Raw genomic sequence first — 27500 nt, 5'->3', positions numbered from 1 at the left:
GGACTGAAATACAATGTTTGTACCGGAAAGCTGAAAGTTGTCTCACAGCGTGGGGTCGTACGAGGACTGGTTCATCATCACTTTGATCTTCTCATCTTCCGGCACGTCGGCAGCTGCCAGGTTCACCATCTGCACGGCAGTCAACGTTTGTGGGACAACATTCCAGGTGGACAAAGGTGAAACGGAGAGCATACCTTGGAGAAGAAAGGCAAAGCGTTGGTGGAGCTGTGGTCGTCCATCTGTTAGAATTGAACACAAATCCATTTAACTGAGACTGGGACTCTGCAGCATCAGCAAATTTAACTTTTTAATACAACTTAAAACAAATGTAATGCCCGTGTCCTACTGTAGATCGTTATTATATGTAGTAGGATTGTATGGTATACTGGTACTAGTATATTACCGCGATACTAATGAATCATATTCGGTACTATACTGCATCTAAAAAGTACAAATTCCCACCCCCCCTTTTTTAAAAGGTGTCAAGGCGCATCGTCACGTCATGACATTGCTGGTTTACGAGCAGAGGGGCATGTTCGGCAGCACACACACACACACGTAGTACAAGCAGACAGTGTGCAGACAGAAAAGGGAGGACGGACGCATTTTGGCTTAAAAACTAAAGATAAAGGTGAAGTTATAACACTGAAGCGCTCTCAGGAAGAGGTGCTTTAAGACATGGCTAGCTAGTTAGCGGCTAACGTCAATCCGCAGTCGGCAGTGTTTTAGCTACTTCTAAAATCACTAATCCTCGCTTCCATGGCGACAAATAAAGTAAGTTTCTTACATGTATTATTATCACTGGAGAACAAGGAATAGCTAAACATGCTTCACTACACACCGAAGCTCAACGGTGTCACAATGTAAACAAACACCATAGGTGGATCTACACCTGACAGCCACTGTAATGATACCAAAAACGGGAGCGTATCTAATTGATACTATTATGATTACATCGATATTTTTTTAGCATCAAAACATATTTTTTCCTTTTTTAAAAATTCATATTATGTTTATAAACTCAGGAAATGTGTCTCCGGACACATGGGGACTTTGAATATGACCAATGTACGATCCAGTAACTACTTGGTATCGGATCGATACCTACATTTGTGGTATCATCCAAAACTAATGTAAAGTATTAAACAAGAGAAGAATTAGTGATTGTTACATTTTAACAGAAGTGTAGATAGAACATATTAAAAGAGAATGTATGCAGATATTAACAGTAAATGAACAACTAGATTAATAATACATTTTCTACCACTTGTCCATAATAATGTTGACAAAATAATAGAATAATAAATTACACAATATGTTACTGCATACGTCAGCAGACTACATTAGAAGCCTTTGTTTGTTTATTTACTAATAAAATAAAAGTTGTCTCAAATGTTCACTATTTTATTTGAGGACAAAATTGCAATAAGAAACAAGTGTTTAATGTACTCTCAGATTTTTTATTAAAATAAAATGACATTTTTTGTGGTCTTATTTATTTAGAAATGTACCAAAAAGTATCAAAATACATACATTTTGATACCGGTGCCAAAATATTGGTATCGGGACAACCCTAATATGTAGTCAAAAGCTCACACAATAGTCTGTATGGACAAAGAATCTCACAATAATAATGTTGAATAGTTTAAAAATGTACATTAACTGTGGCCAAATTGAGCAGTAATGTATACATAATATACAGTCAAGAAAATAAATATTTGAACACCCTGCTATTTTGCAAGTTCTCCCACTTAGAAATCATGGAGGGGTCTGAAATGTTCACGCTAGGTGCATGTCCATTGTAGACAACCCAAAAAGAAAAATCCAGAAATCACAATTTATGATTTTTTTAACAATTTATTTGTGTGATACAGCTGAAAAAAAGTATTTGAACACCTGTCTATCAGCTAGAATTCTGACCCTCAAAGACCTGTTAGTCCACCTTTAAAAGTCCTCTTCCACTCACTCCACTGTACTATCCTGAATCAGATGCACCTGTGTGAGGTTGTTAGCTGCATAAAGACACCTGTCCACTCCATACAATCAGTAAGACTCAAACATTCAGCATGGCTAAGAGCAAAGAGCTGTCCAAAAACACCAGAGACAAAATTGTACAACTCCACAAGGATGGAAAGGGCTGCAGAGAAATTGCCAAGCAGCTTGGTGAAAAAAAGTCCACTGTTGGAGCAATCATTAGAAAATGGAAGAAGCTAAACATGACAGTCAATCTCAATCGGAGTGGAGCCCCATGCAAAATATCACCTCGTTGGGTCTCAATGATGCTAAGAAAGGTGAGGAATCAGCCCAGGACTGCACGGCAAAACTTGGTCAATGACCTGACAAGAGCTGGGACCACTGTTTCCATGGTCACTGTTGGTGATACACTAAGACGTCATTGTTTGAAATCATACATGGCACGGAAGTTTCCCCTGCTCAAACAAGCACACGTTAAGGCCCATCTTAAGTTTGCCAATAACCATCTGGATGATCAAGAGAAGTCATGGGAGAAAGTTTTGTGGATAGATGAGACCAAAATTGACCTTTTTGGTCATAATTCCACTGTGCGTGTTTGGAGGAAGAAGAATGACGCGTACCATCCTAAGAACACCATCCCTACTGTGAAGCATGGGGGTGGTAGCATCATGCTTTGGGGGTGTTTTTCTGCTCATGGGAAATGACTGTACTGTATTAAGGAGAGGATGATAACAGCCATGTATTGTAAGATTTTGGCCAAAAACCTCCTTCCCTCAGTCAGATCATTGAAGATGAGTCGTGGCTGGATCTTCCAACATGACATTGACCCAAAGCACACAGCCAGGAAAACCAAGAAGTGTCTTCTAAGAACCATATCAAGGTTCTGGAGTGGCCTAGCCAGTCTCCAGACCTAAATCAAATTGAAAATCTTTGGAGGGAGCTGAAAGTCTGTGTTACTCAGCGACAGCCCAGAAACCTGACTGATCAAGAGAAGATCTGTGTGGAGGAGTGGGCCAAAATCCCTCCTGCAGTCTGTGCAAACCTAGTGAAGAACTACAGGAAATGTTTGACCTCTGTATTGCAAACAAAGGCTACTCTACCAAATATTAATGTTGGTGTTCAAATACTTATTTTCAGCTTCATCACACATACAAATTGTTAAAAAATCATAGATTGTGATTTCTGGATTTTTCTTTTTAGGTTCTCTCTCATACAGTGGACATGCACCTACCATGAAAATTCCAGACCCCTCTATGATTTCTAAGTGAGAGAACTTGAAAAAAAGCAGGGTGTTCAAATACTTATTTTCTTCACTGTAGAAGCAATTGACATATTTTTAATTACTGTGGTATTTGTACCTTTGTAATTGGATGATCAACAACTTAATTATTCTAAATAGGTGAACAAACGACATCAAGCGAAAATGGAGACAATATATGTTGACGAAAATTGCTATAAAATACTGCTATGTAAAATTCCTAAAAGTGCATTTTTTCCCCCCAAGTTTTAACAACTGGTTTGTTTCGTCTTTTTTGTTGCTCCTTAGTCCTTGCTTATGGGCTCATGTTGCTCATTGAAGTAATAAATGAATACATATATATATACACATATATATATATATATATATATATATATATATATATATATACATACACACACACACACACACACACACACACACACACGTACATATATATACTGTACATATATGTATACTGTACATACATACATATATATATATATATATATTGTGGGGCAAAAAAGTATTTAGTCAGCCACCGATTGTGCAAGTTCTCCCACTTAAAATGATGACAGAGGTCTGTAATTTCAATCATAGGTACACTTCAACTGAGAGACATAATTTGAAAAAAAAAAATCCAGGAATTGACATTGTAGGAATTTTTAAGAATTTGTAATTTATGGTAGAAAATAAGTATTTGGTCAATAGCAAAAATTCAACTCAATACTTTGTAATATAACCTTTGTTGGCAAAAACAGAGGTCAAACGATTACTATAAGTCTTTACCAGGTTTGCACACACAGTAGCTGGTATTTTGGCCCATTCCTCTATGCCAGGGGTGCCCACACTTTTTCTGCAGGCGAGCTACTTTTCAATTGACCAACTCGAGAGGATCTACCTCATTTATATATATCATTTATATTTATTTATTTATGAGAGACATTTTTGTAAACAAGTTAAATGTGTTTAATGATAATACAAGCATGTGTAACACATATAGATGTCTTTCTTTCACAAAGACAAGAATATAAGTTGGTGTATTACCTGATTCTGATGACTTGCATTGATTGGAATCAGACAGTAATGATGATAACGCCCACATTTTCAAATGGAGGAGAAAAAAAGTTGTCCTTTCTGTACAATACCACATGAAAGTGGTTGGTTTTTAGCATCTAATTCATCCAGCTTCCATACACTTTACAAGAAAAACATTGGCGGCAAATTCCATAGCTTGCTTGATTGACATTCACGGCACCCGAGGGTCTTGTGAGATGACGCTGGCACTGCCAGTTCATTATTATGAAAAAATGACAGAGAGGAAGGCGAGAAACACTTTTTATTTCAACAGACTTTCGCGCCGTCCCTTGCGTCAAAACTCTAAAGGCCGACTTCACATTTCCTATCTTCACAATAAAAGCCCTGCTTCATGCTGCCTGCGCTACCAAAATAAGAGTCTCGGAAAGCTGGCGTGCACAAGTGATGTGCACGCCAGCTTTCTGAGGGATCGCTTGTGCACGCCAGTTTTCCGAGACTCTGTATTTAGTTAGCGCAGGCAGCATGAAGCAGGGCTTTTATTGTGAAGATAGGAAATGTGCAGTCGGCCTTTAGAGTTTTGATGGAAGGTACGGCGTGAGAGTCTGTTGAAATAAAAAGTGTTTCTCGCCTTCCTCTCGGTCATATTTTCATAATAATGATCTTGCAGCAGCCAGCGTCATCTCACATGACCCTCCGGTACCGTGAATGTCATTTAAGTGACGTCTTGGTGAAGATTGATGATCACTAATTTTTAGGTCTATTCTTTTTAAAAGCCTGGCTGGATATCGACTGACACACCCCCCGCGGTCGACTGGTAGCTCGCGATCGACGTAATGGGCACCCCTGCTCTATGCAGATCTTCTCGAGAGCAGAGATGTTTTGGGGCTGTCGCCGAGCAATACGGACTTTCAACTCCCTCCACAGATTTTTTTATGCGGTTGAGGTCTGGAGACTGGCTAGGCCTCTCCAGGACTTTCAAATGCTTCTTACGGAGCCACTCCTTCGTTGCCCGGGCGGTGTGTTTGGGATCATTGTCATGCTGGAAGACCCAGCTCTCACTGATGGAAAGAGGTTTTGGCTCAAAATCTCACGATAGATACATGGCCCCATTCATTCTTTCCTTAACACGGATCAGTCGTCCTGTCCCCTTAGCAGAAAAAACAGCCCCAAAGCATGATGTTTCCACCCCCATGCTTCACAGTAGGTGTTGTGTTCTTGGGATGCAACTCAGTATTCTTCTTCCTCCAAACACGACGAGTTGAGTTTATACCAAAAGTTCTGTTTTGGTTTCATGACCACACGGCATTCTCCCAATCCTCTGCTGTATCATCCATGTGCTCTCTGGCGTAGTGTGTTACTGATGGCAACCTTTGTTACTTTGGTCCCAGCTCTCTGCAGGTCATCACCAGATCCCCCCCGTGTGGTTCTGGGATTTTTGCTCACCGTTCTCATGATCATTTTGACCCCACGGGATGAGATCTTGCGTGGAGCCCCAGATCGAGGGAGATTATCAGTGGTCTTGTATGTTTTCCATTTTCTGATAATTGCTCCCACAGTTGATTTTTTCACACCAAGCTGCTTGCCTATTGTAGATTCACTCTTCCCAGTCTGGTGCAGGTCTACAATTCATTTCCTGGTGTCATTTGACAGCTCTTTGGTCTTGGCCATAGTGGAGTTTTGAGTCTGACTGTTTGAGGCTGTGGACAGGTGTCGTTTATACAGATAACGAGTTCAAACAGGTTCCATTAATACAGGTAACGAGTGGAGGACAGAAGAGCTTCTTAAAGAAGTTACAGGTCGGTGAGAGCCAGAGATCTTCCTTGTTTGAAGTGACCAAATACCTTTTTTCCACCATAATTTAAAAATAATTTCTTTAAAATTCCTACAATGTGAATTCCTGATTTTTTTCACATTTTGTCTCTAACAGTTGAAGTGTACCTATGATGAAAATTACAGACCTCGGTCATCATTTTAAGTGGGAGAACTTGCACAATCGGTGGCTGACTAAATACTCTTTTTTGCCCCACTGTATATATACACACACACATATATATATATACATACACACACACACACACACATATATACAGATATATATATATATATATATACACACATACATATATATACATATATATACACACACACACATGTATGTATGTGTATACATACACATTTATATATGTGTGTATATATATATATATATATATATATATATATATATATATATGAAACACATACATATACACATATAGATGCCCCTCATATATGCCTGCAGAGATGCATATATGTACCCCTCCTATATGGTCTAACGCGGTGGTCCCCAACCACCGGGCCGTGGCCCGATTGGTACCGGGCCGCGGAATAATTTTTTATTCATTTTTATTAAAAAAAAATAAAATAAAATAAATATATTTTTTATTAAATCAACATAAAAAACACAATATACACTAACAATTATTGCACCAACCACAAAACCTCCCCTTTTCATGACAAAAATGTCCCTTTTTCATGACAAAGAAAAAAAAAAAAGAAAAAAAAAAGGACCCCCCCTCTCTCCCGGGCCGCGGGACAAATTGTTAAGCGTTGACCGGTCCGCAGATTCAAAAAGGTTGGGGACCACTGATCTAACGGACATAGCAATTTATCGATGTCTGCAAAGAGAGAAAAAGGGGAAAAAAAGAGGAACATTTTTATCGGCATAAAGTGCTGCCAGGCAAGCCCCGAAATAAAATTTTTCAAAAAAAAGACATTTCCTGCAATTGGGTGGATTTGTACACTATATTTTATCTTTATATTTATTCTCATCTACCAACCTTTTTTGGCTGTCTTTTTGACACCTCCATGTCCCATGTAACGTACCACATTATTTTTTGTTGTTTAAGTAAATAATTTACTAACATTATTATCATTGTAAATGTAGTGTACAATTCTATAACATGCATGCAACGTTTCCTATTTGGCAACGCTATTATGTAGCCACGCCCCCTCGAGTAATGTACTTCCTGTGTTGTGACTTCTGTTTACACATCAAAAACACACCTTCTCCCTGGCTAGTAATGAATGATCTACAACTACAACTATCTGGGGACTAACCGTGTTGGGATTATAATTTCCAATTAAGATTAGCAGCAAAGAATATAGTCGTCAGCGTTGAGGCTCGGAGAGAGAACGCAGTCGTCAACAAGTAAAACTAGCTAGATGATGCTAACTAGCAAGATTTTTTTGGTGCTCCAGATTGTGTCCTTGTCATGCAACTCAGTGTGGCGTTAAGGTTTTTGCGGACATTTCCCGTCCCCGATATTGATTTATTGACCCATCTGTCCAGGCCTTCAATTGTATGAAATGTTTTATTGGCCATGGCATTTAATGCTTTTTAATGTCATTCAATGTCTTATTTTTTTGTTAAAGTACATAAACTTCTGATGCTTTCATTGACCTGGAAAAAACCTGTGAAAGACTCCTGATGAAACTATGATGCGTATCCCGGGCCTGTGCACCATGGAAGAAAGTTACAAATGTGCTCGCCAGTACGATGAACATGTTTTATGAATGCTACTGCAGCCTTTTCACTGTGGGACCTAAGGGCCTGGACACTAAACACTCTAAATTTTTGTGCTTTGTGACTGCCCTCCAATAAATCCTACAAAATATCTCAATACTTTTTCAAATAAAATTTCATTCATAAAGCGCTTTTCATAAATAAAAGAAATGCAACACACAAACGCAGATGAATGCATGGCTGAGTACAGAGGAGCCAAGTGAGTAAACACTATCACAGGAGCCATCTACACCAGGAGGTCACCAGACCACCAGGACGCTGACACAAAGCGCCCCAGAGCCAGGGCCGATATCATCCCTGATGCAGAGGGCTCCCCATGAGGAATGCTGGAAAGTGAAAATCATAAAACATGTAAAAGAGTACGAACCATGAGTAGGCTAAAAAACAAGTTAACATTATTTATACACCCACACACATTATATTATATATATATATATATATATATATATATATATATATATATATATATATATATATATATACATACACACACACACACACATATATATATATATCTATATATACATATAGATATATATATATATAATTTATATATCTATATATAGATTGTAGCTGAGATAGGCGCCAGCGCCCCCTGCGACCCCGAAAGGGAATAAGTGGTAGAAAATGGATGGATGGATACACATACATACATACATACATACATATACATATATATATATATATATATATATATATATATATATATATATATATATATATATATATATATATATATATATATATATATACATATATATATATATGTATATATATTAGGGCTGCGAAACTTTGGATGGCCCACGATTCGATTTAATATCGATTCTTGAGTTGCGATTCGATTATATATCGATTTTTTCGATTCAATGCGATTCTTGATTCAAAAACGATATTTTTCCGATTCAAAACAATTCTGTATTCATTCAATACATAGGATTTCAGCAGGATCTACCCCAGTCTGCTGACGTGCAAGCAGAGTAGTAGATTTAAAAAAAAAATCTTTTATAATTGTAAAGGACAATGTTTTATCAACTGACTGCAATAATGGAAATTTGTTTTAACTATTAAACGAACCAAAAATATGACTTATTTTATCTTTGTGAAAATATTGGACAGTGTGTGTTGTCAAGCTGATTAGATCAATCAATCAATCAATGTTTACTTATATAGCCCTAAATCACTAGATGCGATGCAAGTGTAAGCCACTGTGACACTACTGTTCTTTTTTAAAATTTTTTATAAATGTCTAATGATAATGTCAATGAGGGATTTTTAATCACTGCTATGCTGAAAAGATTACTAATTTTGATACTGTTGTTGATAATATTCATTTTTGTTTCACTACTTTTGGTTTGTTCTGTGTCGTGTTTGTGTCTCCTCTCAATTGCTCTGTTTATTGCAGTTCTGAGTGTTGCTGGGTCAGGTTTGGTTTTGGAATTGGATTGCATTGTTATGGTATTGCTGTGTATTGGTTTGTTGGATTGATTAAAAAATAAATAAATAACAAACTAAAACTAACCTCCTCAATCCCACCAACACGCCTTCCTATGAGGAAGCAGTGCCTGGGGAATCTGTGGTGGACTCTCCTATTTCTGGGGCTGAAGTCGCTGAGGTAGTTAAAAAGCTCCTTGGTGGCAAGGCCCCAGGGGTAGATGAGGTCCGCCCGGAGTTCCTTCAGGCTCTGGATGCTGTGGGGCTGTCTTGGTTGACAAGACTCTGCAGCATCGCGTGGACATCGGGGGCGGTACCTCTGGATTGGCAGACCGGGGTGGTGGTTCCTCTCTTTAAGAAGGGGGACCGGAGGGTGTGTTCCAACTATCGTGGGATCACACTCCTCAGCCTTCCCGGTAAGGTTTATTCAGGTGTACTGGAGAGGAGGCTACGCCGGATAGTCGAACCTCGGATTCAGGAGGAACAGTGTGGTTTTCGTCCTGGTCGTGGAACTGTGGACCAGCTCTATACTCTCCGCAGGGTTCTTGAGGGTGCATGGGAGTTTGCCCAACCAGTCTACATGTGCTTCGTGGACTTGGAGAAGGCATTCGACCGTGTCCCTCGGGAAGTCCTGTGGGGAGTGCTCAGAGAGTATGGGGTATCGGACTGTCTTATTGTGGCGGTCCGCTCCCTGTACGATCAGTGCCAGAGCTTGGTCCGCATTGCCGGCAGTAAGTCGAACACATTTCCAGTGAGGGTTGGACTCCGCCAAGGCTGTCCTTTGTCACCGATTCTGTTCATAATTTTTATGGACAGAATTTCTAGGCGCAGTCAAGGCGTTGAGGGTTTCTGTTTTGGTGACCGCAGGATTAGGTCTCTGCTTTTTGCAGATGATGTGGTCCTGATGGCTTCATCTGACCGGGATCTTCAGCTCTCACTGGATCGGTTCGCAGCCGAGTGTGAAGCGACCGGAATGAGAATCAGCACCTCCAAGTCCGAGTCCATAGTTTTCGCCCGGAAAAGGGTGGAATGCCATCTCCGGGTTGGGGAGGAGACCCTGCCCCAAGTGGAGGAGTTCAAGTACCTAGGAGTCTTGTTCACGAGTGGGGGAAGAGTGGATCGTGAGATCGACAGGCGGATCGGTGCGGCGTCTTCAGTAATGCGGACGTTGTACCGATCCGTTGTGGTGAAGAAGGAGCTGAGCCGGAAGGCAAAGCTCTCAATTTACCGGTCGATCTATGTTCCCATCCTCACCTATGGTCATGAGCTTTGGGTCATGACCGAAAGGATAAGATCAAGGGTACAAGCGGCCGAAATGAGTTTCCTCCGCCGTGTGGCGGGGCTCTCCCTTAGAGATAGGGTGAGAAGCTCTGCCATCCGGGAGGAACTCAAAGTAAAGCCGCTGCTCCTTCACATCGAGAGGAGCCAGATAAGTTGGTTCGGGCATCTGGTCAGGATGCCACCCGAACGCCTCCCTAGGGAGGTGTTTAGGGCACGTCCAACCGTTAGGAGGCCACGGGGAAGACCCAGGACACGTTGGGAAGACTATGTCTCCCGGCTGGCCTGGGAACGCCTCGGGATCCGCCGGGAAGAGCTAGACGAAGTGGCTGGGGAGAGGGAAGTCTGGGTTTCCCTGCTTAGGCTGTTGCCCCCGCGACCCGACCTCGGATAAGCGGAAGAAGATGGATGGATAGATGGATAAATAAAACACTATTAAAAAAAAAAATAGATTTAAAAAAAAAAAAAAGAGAATCGATCTTGAATCGCACAACGTGAGAATCGCGATTCGTATTCGAATCGATTTTTTCCCACACCCCTAACATATATATATATATATATATATATATATATATATATATATATATATATATATATATATATATATATATACTGTATATATATATATATATGTATATACATACATATATATATATATACATATATATATATATATATACACATATATAAATATATATATGTATATATATATAGTTTTTACACGCACGCAGATCACACACACACACACACACACACATACACACACACACACACACGTAAAGAACATAATGTCATGGCTGTCTTGAGTTTCTAATCATTTTTACAACTCTTATTTTTTGTGATAGAGTGATTGGAGCCCATCCTTGTTGGTAAAAACAATCATGGAGTTTGATTCTCTTATGAATTTATTATGAGTCTATTGAAAATGTAAACAAATCTGCTGGGTCAAAAGTACACATACAGCAATGTTAATATTTCGTTACATGTCCCTTGGCAAGTTTCACTGCAATAAGGCGCTTTTGGTAGCCATCCAAAAGCTTCTGGCAAGCTTCTGGTTGAATTTTTGACCACCACTCTTGACAAAACTGGTGCAGTTCAGCTAAATTTGTAGGTTTTCTGACATGGACTTTTTTTCTTCAGCAGTGTCCACATGTTCTCAATGGGGTTTAAGTTAGGACTTTGGGAAGGCCATTCTAAAACCTTAATTTTAGCCTGATTTAGCCATTCCTTTACCACTTTTGGCATGTGTTTGGGATCATTGTCCTATTCGAAAACCCAACTTCGCCCAAGATCCAACCTCCGCGCTGATGATTTTAGGATGTCCTGAAGAATTTGGAGGTGGTACTCCTTTTTCACTGTCCCCTTTACTCTATGTCGAGCACCAGTTCCATTGGCGGCAAAACAGGCCAAGAGCATAATACTACACACACACACACACACACACACACACACACATATATACATATATATATATATATATATATACATATATATATACATATACATATATACATATATATATATATATATACATACACAGTATATATATATGTGTGTGTGTACACACACACACACACACACACACACACACACAATATACTATATACACGCACATATATACATACATACATATACAATATATATATACATACATACAATATATATATACATACATACGTAGATATACACATACATACATACATACATACATACATACATACATACATACATACATACACACATACCTATACATGCATGCATACAGATCACGATTTTAACCGCGGCAAAAGGCGTGACCGATCTTGTGACTTGCCGTATTGCCCTAAAAATTTGACAAACATCTGCGGCAAGAACATGCCGTGACCGCCCTTGAGTTTTTTACTTGTTAAAGGACAAGGGATGTAACAGTAAATGGTTTAATGATAATTTGCAATAAAATATCAGACTGTTAGTAATACAGTCTAATTTTTTAGTTACAGAAAAAACGTCATTTATTAATGCATTTTATTTATTTTTTTGTCCTGTCCAGCTTCTCAGGCTAATCATATAGTTGATGTAGATGCCCATATTGGCTGATCAGATTTACTTTACAAAACAGAAGTGTAGGATACTTCTCTTGTCGCCTTATTTAAATTTTACTTTATTAAATGTATTTATATTATCATTTGGTGCAGCCGGGCCGGAGCAGGAGGGGATAGAAAGAGAAAAAAAGGAAGACAGAGGGGGAAATTGTGGGCATAAGAGGGGGATTAGACAGAGTGACAAAAAAAAACAACAGCAAACAACAAAACCAACAACAACAACAATAGAACAACACCAGCACATACGATATGTATAAATATGATCGTAAAAGTGATAGCAAAGAAGCAGTTAGTGAAATAAATAATATAGAAATGACAATGAGCATTTTTACACTACAACTGGAGCAACACAAATACCAATAGAAAAAGCGCTATTGATCATGAACAATACCAATAGTTTACCGCTATTATCAACAATTTAGTTATCCAAATGCAACAATACGTATACATAATGATAACTACAAAAGATAAATAAAAAAATAAAAATAAAAAAAGGAATACTGAAAGATGGAGGGGAAGAGAGAGAGGCAACCTATATTAATCTTGTAGATAGTTATAGTAACAACTTTGTCAGTATGCTATGTGTTACCTATTGCATTTTAGGCAACACGCAGTCAGGCGCATGCGCACGAGCGTGGTTTGCCTTAATCATGGTGAACTAACACAGAGTTTGCTGAGGAGATTTCCCCTCGGAGTAAACGGAGCGAAGCACTTGCTTTAACGTCATTTTCCCTGGCTTTCCGCCATGTGTTTAAGAGCGCACTGTTGTGTTTAGATGTAGACAGGTGTGGACACAATTGGAGACACTTGTCCCCACACTAAAATATTACAGCGAAGGAGAAAAACACATGATGTTGGTTTTATATTCTCAATACAGCATCCATCATTTGCTGTGAGAGTCAATGAGGAGAAGAAACATGCAGCAGGCGATGTGTCGTGAACTTTGTCAAAACTTGTTTATAAAGTCTTTAGTTTGTTAACTTGAATGTTCACTCATGCTTTATTTAACTGCAAACTGTATCAGTGTTCAAATAAAATCAATACTAGCTAAGATGTTTTGTCATATCATCGAACTGAACACGGGCTGTGAAGATTGTGTATTGGATGTGAAAGGTAAAGTTTTTACTGGCATTAAATTCTAAAGTTAATGATTATTTGCAAAAAAATAATATGTTCATCAGTTTGAACATCAAATATGTTGTCTTTGTAGCATATTCAACTGAATATGGGTTGAAAATGATTTGCAAATCATTGTATTCCGTTTATATTTACAACTCACACAATTTCCCAACTCATATGGAAACGGGGTTTGTACATATAAAAAGGTACATAACTTAATAAAAAAAAACCTCCCTCTATCAAAATGTAAATATAGAGATAAAGGCATCATGTAATGACAAAAAGCTGACAAGTTGATATCAATAATGACTTACAAAAAAAAAAAAACAGCCACACTCACACACGCAGGTACGCTCTGGAACCCCTGCGTCGAAAGAAAATAATGTTTGCCTTGGTGCCCAAAAATATGAGCACTCTTTTGCCTTGACCTGAAAAAGTAAAAATTTGAGGCCTGTATTCATACACACACACACAATATATATATATACACACACACATATATATATATATATATATATATATATATACATACACATACATACATAAATACATATATACTAGGGGTGTAACGGTACGTGTATTTGTATTGAACAGTTTCGGTACGGGGGTGTACCGAACGACTTTCTAAGCTAAATTCTTAACAAGCTGCTTTGCTTGTTCTGCGTCTGTCTCAGCACCCAGCATTGTCCCACCCACACAACCATCTGATTGGTTACATACAAAGCGATAACAGCCAATCAGCAGTGCGTATTCAGAGCGCATGTAGTCAATACTTCAGCGTTGAGCAGATATGTGTTTAGCAGGTGAGCATAAGACAGCGTTCTCTCCCCAAATTATAATAAACACCTCCAAGTCAACGTTATAGTTACATCACTATGAGCCCGTTGACGTTCTAGAAATTTAAACTGCAGCTCAGCTCGCTCGCAGTCCTGGCTTGAGGTGAAGGCTAATTAGCTTTTAGCGTAACATTAGCTCATTTTGCTGTGTGTGTGTGTGCGTGCGTGTGTTAGGGGCAGCAAAGCCTTGTCTGTTAATTCACTTGAACACCATGGTGTTCCGAGATGAATAGTCTCCCCTTTTGCTATTGTACTGTTTTTTTAGCAATAGTTACATTAATCATTAGTAATGTAGCAGCCTAGTTTGAATGACAGGTACCCTGCTATCACATGTTGATTAAAAATATATCATTTACATAATAAAAATCAACTACAGGCTTCCCAAATGTTGTAATAAATTAAGCATGATGAGTTGACCTGCAACTGTTTAATGTTGCACTATTTCATATGTAGAAGAAAAGTTTTGTGTGTGTATATATACTGTATATAATTGTATATGTGTGTATATTGCTGCATATACTGTAGTATATACTTTGATCTTTATATACTTATACTATACCACATCCATCTGAGCATACCTGTATATACAGGTATATACTGTATATAGTATATACCTGTATATACTATATACAGGTACGCATACCCCCAGTATGCGTACCCTTGGGGGTACTTGAAGGTATGCCAAGGGGTACGTGAGATTTTTTTTTAAATATTCTAAAAATAGCAACAATTCAAAATTATATATTTATTTAATAATACTTCAACAGCTGAGATAGGCGCCAGCGCCCCCCGCAACCCCGAAAGGGAATAAGCGGTAGAAAATGGATGGATGGAATACTTCAACAAAATATGAATGTAAGTTCATAAACTATGAAACGAAATGCAACAATGCAATATTCAGTGTTGACAGCTATATTTTTTGTGGACATGTCCCATAAATATTGACGTTAAAGATTTATTTTTTTGTGAAGAAATGTTTAGAATTAAGTTCATGAAACAAGATGGATCTCTGTTACAGTCCCCAAAGAAGGCAGTTTAAGTTGATGATTATTTCTATGTGTAGAAATCTTTATTTATCATTGAAACATTTGTGTATTTTTCAACAAGTTTTTAATTATTTTTATATCTTTTTTTCCAAATAGTTCAAGAAAGACCACTACCAATGAGCAATATTTTGCACTGTTATACAATTTAATAAATCAGAAACTGATGACATAGTGCTGTATTTTACTTCTTTATCTCTTTTTTTCAACCAAAAATGCTTTCCTCGATTAGGGGGTACTTGACTTAAAAAAAATGTTCACTGGGGGTACATCACTGAAAAAAGGTTGAGAACCCCTGCTTTATACTATGTCTATACATATTCTTGATATTCTCACTAATTATAATCACTCTGTCCACTCCTATTCATGTAGACATACCCTATTTAATCACCTGGACATTGTATATTGTACACTCTGGTTGGATGCCAAACTTCTTTTGCAGTACTGTACTTGTGCTGTGCAATGACAATACATTTGAATCTAATCAAATACGCACGCACGCACGCACACACACAGTAAATCTATAGTACATAAATAGAACTAAATAAATCCATCATAAGAATTAAAGGTAAAGCCCGAGTGACATTCATAATGACATAATAATAGATTAAAGCCAAATCAAAAAGTTTTTTCTTAAACCTGCTTTTAAAAATATGAACGTTTTCGCTTTCTTACACTGAACACAATTGTACTGCATCCAATTGTACTTGTCATGTGGTAAAAATACTGGACATGTGTAAGTGTGATTCACCACTACTGCCATAATACTCACTGTTAAATGAATCAAGTGTTCATTGTACACCACTGAAATACATGACTCACACTGAATTCATACGTTTGTATCCCTGCCACACACTTGCATATATTATATGATAAGTACTTTTATGAAAGTATGTTTCATTGCATTATTTTCAAGTCTGATGCAAATGTTCAAATACAATTAGTTTTTTCCTCCCCACATTTGCGGACTTTCAGTTGGTGCAGTTGACAACTTTGGAGTCCTGCCTTTGTATGGCAGCACAATGCACAGTGCTGACTTTCTGCTTTATGTCAGCAGCATTTGTCTGCCTAACAAAGACACAGGACCATGGAGCCCCACCTGTCTTGGATGGGAGGGGCCAATATTGGGGGTCACCACAAGATATTGGGTCCCTAAAAGCAAAATAAGACTCTAGGATATCATTTCTGATATCATGTGCGATACAAAGAGTCCTGCAGAGTGTTTACTTGTTAAAGTTAAAGTACCAATGATTGTCACACACACACTAGGTGTGGTGAAATTTGTCCTCTGCATTTGACCCATCCCCTTGATCACCCCCTGGGAGGTGAGGGGAGCAGTGGGCAGCAGCAGTGCCGTGCCCGGTAATCATTTATGGTGATTTAACCCTCATTTCCAACCCTTGATGCTGAGTGCCAAGCAGGGAGGCAATAGGTTGTGTGTGATATGTGCGATACAAGCAGTCCTGCAGAGTGTTTACTTGTGTGTGATATGTGCGATACAAGCAGTCCACCAGAGTATTTATTTGTGTGTGATATTACGTGTGATACAAGCAGTCCTGCAACCTGTTCACTTGTGTGTGATATCATGTGCGATACAAGCATTCCTGCAGCGTGTTTACTTGTGTGATATCATGTGCGATACAAGCAACCCTGCAGACTGTTTACGTGTGTGATATAATGTGCGATACAAGCAGTCCTGCCGCGTGTTTACTTGTGTGTGATATCATGTGCGATACATGCAGAACTGCAGAGCGTTTACTTGTGTGTGATAACTAGGGCTGGGCGATATACTGATATACACGATATATCGCGGGTTTGTCTCTGTGCGATATAGAAAATGATTATATCGTGATATTTGAGTATACGTTCTCATGCAGCGCTGGAATTACACTACAGGCTCTCCCTGCTCTTTCTTGTCTGTCGTTCTCAAAGACAGTGAGCGCACCTTACACACGTCACATCATACATGTATACGCCCTCGCGGAGCAGAGAGGTAGCAGCATGGGTAACAGTTGCTGTGATGCTAGCGCGGCTGTGCAAGTGGTAATACAAGAGAAAGAAGGTGCGAATCTGGTAACAAATGAAGGAAAAATTCATTCCCATCGTCTGACGGTGGTTTGGCTTCAAGTGGGAATTTGTCGAGCAGACAACCGTAATTTGTCAAGTGTGGGGCAAAACAGTGTTGCTATAAAATGTAGCATTACTGATAATACGTAGCATCATTTGAAAAGTCACCTGCTAGAGAATGAAAAGCGCTTACTCCGCATGTCATCATCTCCTTCGGTGCCACACGCTCACACCATCAAAATGCAGAGGCAAACATTTCCAGAGCAACACTGTATGAAAAAAATTGTGATTTCTTTGTGATTTCCTGAATTAAAGTTTAAAATGAGCATATATTTAGGCAGTATGAACAAGAATGTTTTAAATGCAGACACATAGAATCATCATACTGGTGTGATTATATGCATTATGTGCTAATTCAAGGCTAAGGCAAAAATATCGAGATATATATCGTGTATCGCGATATGGCCTAAAAATATTGTGATATTAAAAAAAGGCCAAATCGCCCAGCCCAGTGATATCATGTGATGCAAGCAGTCCTGCAGCCTGTTTACTTGTGTGTGATATCAAGTGCGATACAAGCAGTACTGCAGCATGTTCACTCCTGACATTTTACTGTACATGCTATCACATAGTATACGTTTTGCTGATATTGAAACAGTATCAACATGGGATAGGTACACCTCTAAATATTGAATGATTAAGATGGATGACCCAAACAAACAAGTTGGGGTTCTAAAGCAGCAGTTGCTGCCTGTATCAGCCATCAAGGACTGTGCTGTGTGATAAGCTGTGACGCCCACTTCAACCATGCTTCATTACTACTTTCCACTTGATCAGCATAAAAAAAGGAACAAATAAAGCATGTCATCTAGTTACTCACATCCTTATCTCCTACCTAAAAGGTTGATTTTCCCTGTAAAATCATTGACAAACACTTTATTTACCTAAATAGGGAATTATTTATTCAACTCCTACCAAGAGTTGCAAAGTACAACATTCACTTGTGTATTTGTTTTTTTTTCATGGAACATGTCAACTTGTGTCCTTTATTCTTGCCTGTCAGCACATTGTTAAACATCGGCATACTAAAAACTATTTTTGACTTTTGTGACAACTCTGAGCACTTTAACATTTTGCCACCCTAAAAATGTCGACTGTGAAGGACAAAAAGGCACACAAAGGCAATCTCCTACTTTATTTTATAAGGTTTGTTATCTGTCTGTAACAGAAGGAAGCTTAACTATTTATTCCCATTACTTTTATAAAAAACACACCTTCCTTAAAAAAACGTGTTGCTTGTGCCAATAAGTGACAGCGCTTTAATATGCACTTCCTGTATGGCCATGCATACTTTTTATTTGTTGTTTTCTTACATAAAATCTTATTAGGGGATGTATGTCATTATTTTGTGTGTCCAAAGCAGTTGCAGTGCTGTACATTTATTCAAAGTAAAAAAACAAAAACAATTATCAATGTTCTTATGCACTTCTGCCATGGCTGACAATATCAACATCAAACTAAATGTTAACCACCAGGTCCACAAAAACACACTTCATCCATGGCAAAGCGATCTAAACACGTTCCCAAGGCGCTCAAAAAAAAAAAAAGTGTGACTCCCTAAAGTGTTTCAAAACAAGCCACCATTATTCACACCTGATCCACCTTCCAGCAATCAGCCCACACACTCTTAAAGGGGCAGTGCACGTTATAAAACAAACATGTTAAAGCCATTAAAAATAAACAAATCAAATACTGAATGAATAACGTAACAATTCTGATGACAATAACAATAGTTTAACAAAACATTACTGTAAATGGAAAACCACTATCACGTTATTTCCCAATAAAATTCTGCCAGTTTTGTTTTGTTTACTGTAAAGGCTACGGTTGTTTATACAGTGTATTACTGTAAATGGAAAAAAAATAACATGTTTTGCAATTAATTTCTGGCAACTGAGCTGCCATATGAATTTTATAATTTAATTTTTTTAAAGATATGAGTATTTATTTAAATTTGAACAAAAAACATGTTTGGCATATATGTTAATACAATATTTTTTTGCGCATTTTCAGACAATATTCAAGTTTAAGATAAAAATTATTCATAAATAATACAAAATTAGATACTTTTGAGTTTACATATTTCCATACTTTCACAGGCCACATAAAATTATGTGCCCCCAGGCCTGTAGTTTGGCATTTTGGCCTAAAGCAAAGCTTTTCAATTATTTTCAACTTTCCAATCAAAACATATTGTTGTGTCTTATGTGAATGAACATGTAACAATTTATCAACTCGTTATTTATCAAACCTCACAATTAATGTAGCTCACACCTACTTATGTTGACTTTAAACGGACGGTCCGTCCCACCTTCCCCTGGTAGGGTTACATCCAAATCAACCTGAAGAGAAATAGACCCAGAAGTGGTCTACAGTGCTAAACCTTCTTGGTAATGTAGTATACAAACATGTACATCCTAGTTGACATGTAATTATGTAACATGAATTAAGACAATAAAGGACATATTTAATGTCCAATGCTGACCTAGAGAAGAGGCAACATTTACATGTAGGAGATGTTTAAGTGTGATGATAATCTATCATTTAACGAGAAAAATGAGCGCTCAACAATTGACAAATGTTCCTAACGTGCAGGCTTAAAGGTGTTCAAACATAAATTACAGAAACTTGTGGATGACGGAGCAGACAGTGGAAAATAAGAAGTCTTTACAGACGTTTCTCTCTATAATAATTATTACTTATAATGAAATAAAACTGTGCAGTAATGTGACAAAAATGTGCTTTTGTTCCCTTCTAGTGTCTACTTTAAAATATGCGTGCTTTAAAACAAGTAAAAAATAATTTTAGTAGAAAAACTGCGCTTTTTGAGGTGAAGGTTACAAAGAAGACCTCAAACATTGACCAGGAATTCATAAAATCACATTGCAACTTTCTGAAAAAGCTGCCACAAATTCATACATTTGAGGTGGCATAAAGGAGGACTGACTCTTTACCGAGATGACATCACCACCCACAGTGGGAGATGAAGAAATGCATTAAGGTCATTATTTGGTAGCAACACAATTATTTACACCAAGAAATATTGGGTAGTATATTTATTGTTATTATGCTAATAATGACAGGCAGGTTTCTCAGGGAAATGTTGACTTTTCTGCCAGCCAAAATAATAAATAAGTAATAATATTAGGATAAGTCTAATAAGACAGTAGACACACAATGTGTCTTATTCTACAATGAGTGGGAATGCTGAGTGTGAGTGTGTGTGTGTGTGTGTGTGTGTGTGTGTTGTTACGTACTGCTTTGATGTATAATAACAATACTACTAACACTATTAGGAAAAGTCTAATTAGACAGTAATTGACACAAAAGTGGTGTTATTCTACAATGAGGGGGGATGCTGTGTGTGTGTGTGTGTGTCAGAGGTGTGGACTCGAGTCACATGACTTGGACTCGGGTCAGACTTGAGTCATGAATTTGATGACTTTAGACTCGACTTGACAAAATGTAAAAAGACTTGCAACTCGACTTAGACTTTAACATCAATGACTTGTGACTTGACTTGGACTTGAGCCTTTTGACTTGACATGACTTGCTACTTTCCCCAAAACCCAACGATTAAAAAGTTATTCAGGAGTGCTCCGTATCTTCCATCGTGTACAAGTGTGCGTCTGTCAGCGTGTGTGCGCTACCTGTCAGTACAACAGCCAATCAAATTACATCCCCGTTGTATTCGTCACACAGCATTCAGCCAATCAAATCGCAGAAAAACCAAAAAAGAAGAGCTCTCAAACAACCCGCCAGTGAGGAAAAATTATGGAAAAAATAGTTTCGTTCGGGTATTCAAACTACGAGTTGGTCCACAAAAAACGAATTCCAGTATGCAAAGCATGCGGTTCGAAGATTACAGTCGGAGACGCAACAACTTCCTACTTCATTTGACATTTCAAGATGCACAATGAAGGGTAAGTTTTGAATGTAAGCCAACGTTGATTGGCTGAGTAACGTAAGTTTTATTTGTTGTGTAGTTAAATCAGTGAGGCTGTAAACTCACTGCTAACGTTAGAACCACAGACATCTTATAAGTGGACGCAGCATCGAGCGCTACTGTCTACTCGCGCAGACGAGACGCGCGGCCGCCATCTTGGAGTGGTGATCCACTCCACTCAGTGCAATTAACTCGGCAGGAGCAATGAACTGTCAGCACATTTAATTCATTTTATCTCACTGAATACCAGTCATTTTCAACCGCTTTTATGTCATACGTGTAGCTATGATAAAGGACACATGTTTTGGCGTGTTCATAGTTAGCTTAACAGTAATATAATAATTTTATATGTCATAAGTGACCAGACGTCCGAGATCAAAATTGGGAATAATAATCCCAAAAAGGGGGAAAAAACGGTCAACTATTTTTTAAGGTGAAGAAACAATATGATTAGGTTATATATACATGAGTATATCCTACACAAACAATGTATGAATACATTAGATATCTATATATCTTAGGGACCTATAGACTGTATCTCTGTTTTTTCAGCAACAGAGAGTTTATTCTGTCTTGACACTTTGTATTGTTATTTTCTATTACATTCTTCCCTTAAATAATAATGTTTACAGTGATTGTTTTTTATGTATTTTTCATGTATGTTGCTTTGGATAAAAGTGTCTGCCAAATACTTAAACATATATAAACACCTGAAAGTCTTTATATGAACTAAAACCACCAATCTGTTTCACTGGATTCAGAATAAAAGCAAAGTCTGTCTTACCCAACAATGTTAGTATTTGAATATTGTTACTTGAAGACTTATTCCTGGTTACAATTATACTGTTAAGAGAGCATTGTCTTATATTTTGCCTAAAATGAGAATGCATCATAATCAGTGGTGGTTGGTGAAATTTGTTTTAGGTGGGGCTGAAAGTTTGTAAACCAAATACCTGTAGGGGCGTCATCCTCCCCCAGAAGATTTCTTTGTGATTTTCACATACAAATATTGAAGATCCTTGCTCCTTCTCAACTCTGTGGTGATATTCTTTTCACAAAATACAACCAATAATACGTTAATGTTAAATCTTACTTATGAAAAGTAATCCCCCGATTTCTGTTTTCAACAGTCCGCTCATTTGAGCAGGAAAACGCTGAACACCAGCCCGACATCTTTGTTTTCTACCTCTCAACTGTCAGTTTAGGCTACTCGCCGGGACCTCGTCACCTCTTCAAGATGGAGGCCAAATTGCTCGTGTAATAGCAGCCAATGCTGTGTCTACTTTTAAGATGTCTATGGTTATGTCATTGCAAACACGACAATCTGTTGCGTCCACTGCAGTTCACTACTTTATTCATACTTTTTGTCAAATTATCTTTTTTTAAGCAGGGTTTCATGAGGTACCTACACATAGTGTTACGTTAGTCAATGCATCACACACAGTAACGTAACGTTATACGGTGGTCAGCAGCACCGCGTATTTTAGCCAGCTACAAAAAGACAGACATAGTGTGAAGTGAATTATATTTATATAGCGCTTTTCTCAAGTGACTCAAAGCGCTTTACATAATGACACCCAATATCTAAGTTACATTTAAACCAGTGTGGGTGGCACTGGGAGCAGGTGGGTAAAGTGTCTTGCCCAAGGACACAACGGCAGTAACTAGGATGGCACAAGCGGGAACCGAACCTGCAACCCTCAAGTTGCTGGCACGGCCACTCTACCAACCGAGCTATGCCGCCCATAGTCATATAAAGGTCAGTTAAAATGTACACTATTTTAAGAATATGTGTACATATTCCATAGGGCCCTGACATCTAAAAAGTACAACTCTGTTCATTGTTATGTTCATGTATTTGTTATGTTTTTCATGTGTATGCACACATAAACACACATACTGTATGAGATGAGATCAATGAGATAAGGTAAGAACAGGATATAAACTTCTGTGGAACTAGTTCCAATGCAAAATTCCATGGAAATACAATGTTAACACGTTTGTGCGAATAAGTACAGTTGCACTTGTTTTTTTAAAATGTGTTTATTCTGTAAAGGATTGAGTTAAATGTTTACAATGACTGGTTATTAGTGCTATTATGAAGTGCAATGTCAGCATTATTTTTTTCCTGCAGTTTCAAATGCACTTGTTTTAATAAATGCATACAGTGTTTTAAAAGCATACACAATCTGTGTAAATATATTAGTCTGAGGTTAAAAGGACTTGAAATGACTCGAAACTCAAAATGCAGGACTTGGGACTTGACTTGAGACTTTCCAGTCTTGACTTTGGACTTGACTCGGGACTTGCCTGTCTTGACTCGAGACTTGACTCGAGACTTGAGGGCAAACACTTGAGACTTACTTGTGACTTGCAAAACAATGACTTGGTCCCACCTCTGGTGTGTGTGTGTGTGTGTGTGTGTGTGTGTTGTTACGTACTGCTCTGATGTTTCCAGAGTTGTGGTGACTGTGGACATCTAATCTCTCACTGCAACATAAAAATACACAGGTGATCATCACCACACCTGCAGACATCATCTTTGTGTTGTGTTGGCTTGTAAACATTCAACATGAGCAATGCTGAGTAGCAATAAGGTCAGTCATGTGACCACTGATGTGTGGACATGCTGAGCTACAGGTGTCAAACTCAAGGCCTGGGAGACAGATCTGGCCTGCCACTTAATTTAATGTGACCCGTGCCACGTCATGTAATATACCATCTAATTTGAAGTAGCCTGCCATATCATTTATTGTGACCCGCCACTTCATTCAGTATGGCTCCCCCCCTCATTTAATATGGCTCACTAACTCACCGGCCACTATCTCATTTAACGTGGACTGCCCTACGTCATCTAAAGTGGCCCACCCCACCTCATCTAAAGCGGCCCGCCATCTCATCTAAAGTCATTTATTGTGGCTCATGCTACGTCATTTAATGTGCCTACTACATCATATAATGTTGCCCGCCTACTACATCATATAATGTTGCCCGCCATATCATTTAAAGTGACCGGCCACTTAATTTATAATGCCCAACATTGTCATTTAATGTGGGATTCCACATTATTTGATGTGGAATGCCACAATATTTTACGAGGTAGGCCACATTATTTATTTAGTTTGCCACATTATTATATGTGGCCTCTCCAATTAATTATTGTGGTCCACCATCTTTCTTTTTTACGTGGCCTGCCACACCATTAACGAATTGTGTTATTTTAAATATCTGCTCCTCACCTTGACTTACAATTTCAAAGTAAGTTATCATCAAGTGTTACAAGCAGCCCTCTGATGGCCGCCAGAACTGCGAGTGGCCCTCAATGAAGACAAGTTTGACACCTGTGTAAGCTAAGTGGTAGCACATGAAGTTGTGAACACTCACATGTTGAGAGTCTTCTTCACTGGACCACTCCGGACTCCAGGGACCCTCCGGACAATCACGGAAGATCCTTTGGGGATGAGACCTCCCTCCTCTGTGTACTCTGAGGAGGACATCCTGTCATCAACAACTTCACAAATAATTACTCTAAAGATGTCATAGCTTCTGTGTCCTGCCTTGGAGACTTTGTATATGTAAGTACAGTTGTGATCAAAATTATTCAACCCCCACACAATTTTGGTGTTTTAGCAAGTTGGACATTTATTCCGTATTTTGTTTATAGTCATATCAAATAAAGATGCGTCAAATAGACAAATGCAACTTAAATTGTAACACTGTATTTTACAAAATATCAAAAAAGAACATTTTTCTTAATATCTCATTGACAAAATGATTCAACCCCCTAGTTACATGCATCTTTAGTACTTAGTAGAACACACTTTGGCAGTAATTACATCCTTCAAACGTGATACATAACAAGCTTCTTGCAACGATCTACAGGTATTTTAGCCCATTCCTCTTAGGCAAAGGCTTCCAGTTCATTAATATTCTTGGGCTTGCGTGCTGCAACGGCCTTCTTCAAGTCCCACCACAGGTTTTCTATAGGATTTAAGTCTGGCGACTGAAGGCCACTCCAGTCTTCCAGCCCTTCTTCTGCAACCACTGATGTTGATTTGGAGGTATACTTGGGATCGTTGTCCTGTTGGGAGGTCCAACGTCTCCCGAGCCTCAACTTCGTCACTGACTTCATGACATTTGCAGCTAATATATCCTGGTAGGAAATAGAATTCATAATGCCTTGAACGCGCTGGAGATTCCCGGTACCTGAGGCAGAGAAACAGCCCCAGAGCATGATTGACCCCCCACCATGCTTAACAGTAGGCAAGGTGTTCTTCTCTTTGTAAGCTTCATTTTTTCTCCTCCAGACATAACGTTGATTCATAGGCCCAAAGAGTTCCACGTTTGTCTCATCACTCCATAGAACAGTTTCCCAAAACCTTTGGGGTTTTTCCAGATGATTTTTGGCATACTGGAGTCTATTTTCTTGTGCCTGGTAGTCAGAAGTGGGGTGCGCCTGGGAGTTATGGCATGGAGGGCTTCATCCCGTAGTGTGCGCCTTATTGTCTGGGAAGAAACATGCGTTCCCCCCTGCAATGTCCTGTTATAGTTCATCAACTGTTACTCGGTAGTTTTTCGCCACTGTACGCTTCAAATACCGGACAGCAGTTGCACACAGCATTCTCTTTCTACCACGCCCAGGTAGTGTTTCCACTGTGCCTATAGCTTTAAACTTGCAAATTATGCTCCCAACTGTGTCTCTTGGAATGTGTAATGTCTTTGTCTAAGGACGGCGTGGCGCAGTGGAGGTGTGGCCATGCGCAACCCGAGGGTCCCTGGTTCAATCCCCACCTAGTACCAACCTTGTCATGTCCGTTGTGTCCTGAGCAAGACACTTCACCCTTGCTCCTGATAGGTGCCGTCCATGAAGCTGCCGTCGACTTCCCTGAGACACTGCGCGTCAAAACACCCGTGGACACACCCGTCCGACTATCAGGTAATATTAAACTCACTAAAACACTAGCAACACAATAGAAAGATGAGGGATTTCCCAGAATTATCTTAGTAAATGTGTTTAAAAACATCGGAATCCGTCCCAATGCAATCGCGTTTTTTTTAACTTCTTTTTTTTTTTTTTTCTAGTCCGTCGCTATCAATATCCTCAAACACGAATCTTTCATCCTCGCTCAAATTAATGGGGAAATTGTCGTTTTCTCGGTCCCAGTGGCACTTTTTGTTGGAAGCTCCCATTAAAATCAATGTGAATATGTGAGGAGCCATCAACATGTGACGTCATTGTCTGCGACTTCCGGTAGAGGCAGGACTTTTCTCTTAGCACCAAAAGTTGCGAACTTTATCGTGGATGTTCTCTACTAAATCCTTTCAGTAAAAATATGGCAATATCGCGAAATGATCCAGTATGACACATAAAATGGACCTGCTATCCCCGTTTAAATAAGAAAATCTTATTTCAGTAGGCCTTTAAGTACACATACTTAGTTCACTGTCGCACATATATAAAGTAGACATATTTAGTACACCTGCGCACACATGTTATGTGCACCTGCACACAGTGACGCGACACAACCTCGACCACGTGCTTCCGGTGACCGGTCGAAGTTGCAACGCCAAGAAGCGGACTTTGATGGCAGCCTAAACGAACAAGACGGACTTTCTTTGATGGCGCCCAACCAAAGACAGAAACATGTTTCACCTTCTTTGGTTTGCGCGTTGGTGATCTGCAGGTCGCAGCCGGCTCGCAGCTTCTCCCTGCCCATAATCTGCTCCTTCAGGTCGGCCAGGGAGATGTGCGGCCCGTCGAACAGCAGCGTGGCGTAGCTGAGCTTGGAGGAGAACTTGTAGTGAATGTGCGCCATGTTGACAGCAAA

General features: G+C 38.9%; 1 protein-coding gene across 5 annotated transcripts in view; it reads right to left on the bottom strand.

Annotated features, from left to right (window-relative positions):
- The window catches only part of LOC133556191 (E3 ubiquitin-protein ligase RBBP6-like), a 63197-nt gene that overhangs the window by 35410 nt on the left and 287 nt on the right, over positions 1 to 27500 (bottom strand). For 3 of the 5 annotated variants that reach the window (XM_061905876.1, XM_061905878.1, XM_061905877.1), the window contains exons 1-5: positions 27326 to 27500; positions 25057 to 25156; positions 24114 to 24162; positions 195 to 239; positions 47 to 129 (exon numbers count right to left, since the gene is read on the bottom strand). The exon at positions 27326 to 27500 is cut by the window's right edge. In XM_061905876.1, the coding sequence (XP_061761860.1) occupies positions 47 to 129; positions 195 to 239; positions 24114 to 24162; positions 25057 to 25156; positions 27326 to 27488 (440 nt within the window). In that variant the 5' untranslated portion in view covers positions 27489 to 27500. Of the gene's footprint in view, positions 1 to 46; positions 240 to 22625; positions 22656 to 24113; positions 24163 to 25056; positions 25157 to 27325 lie in introns of those variants that run through there. The other 2 variants (XM_061905879.1, XM_061905880.1) reach the window with 2 other exon arrangements.

This window comes from Nerophis ophidion, linkage group LG07 (genome assembly GCF_033978795.1).
Source record: "Nerophis ophidion isolate RoL-2023_Sa linkage group LG07, RoL_Noph_v1.0, whole genome shotgun sequence".
NCBI lineage: Eukaryota > Metazoa > Chordata > Actinopteri > Syngnathiformes > Syngnathidae > Nerophis > Nerophis ophidion.
This window is presented reverse-complemented; position numbering and strand designations above follow the sequence as displayed.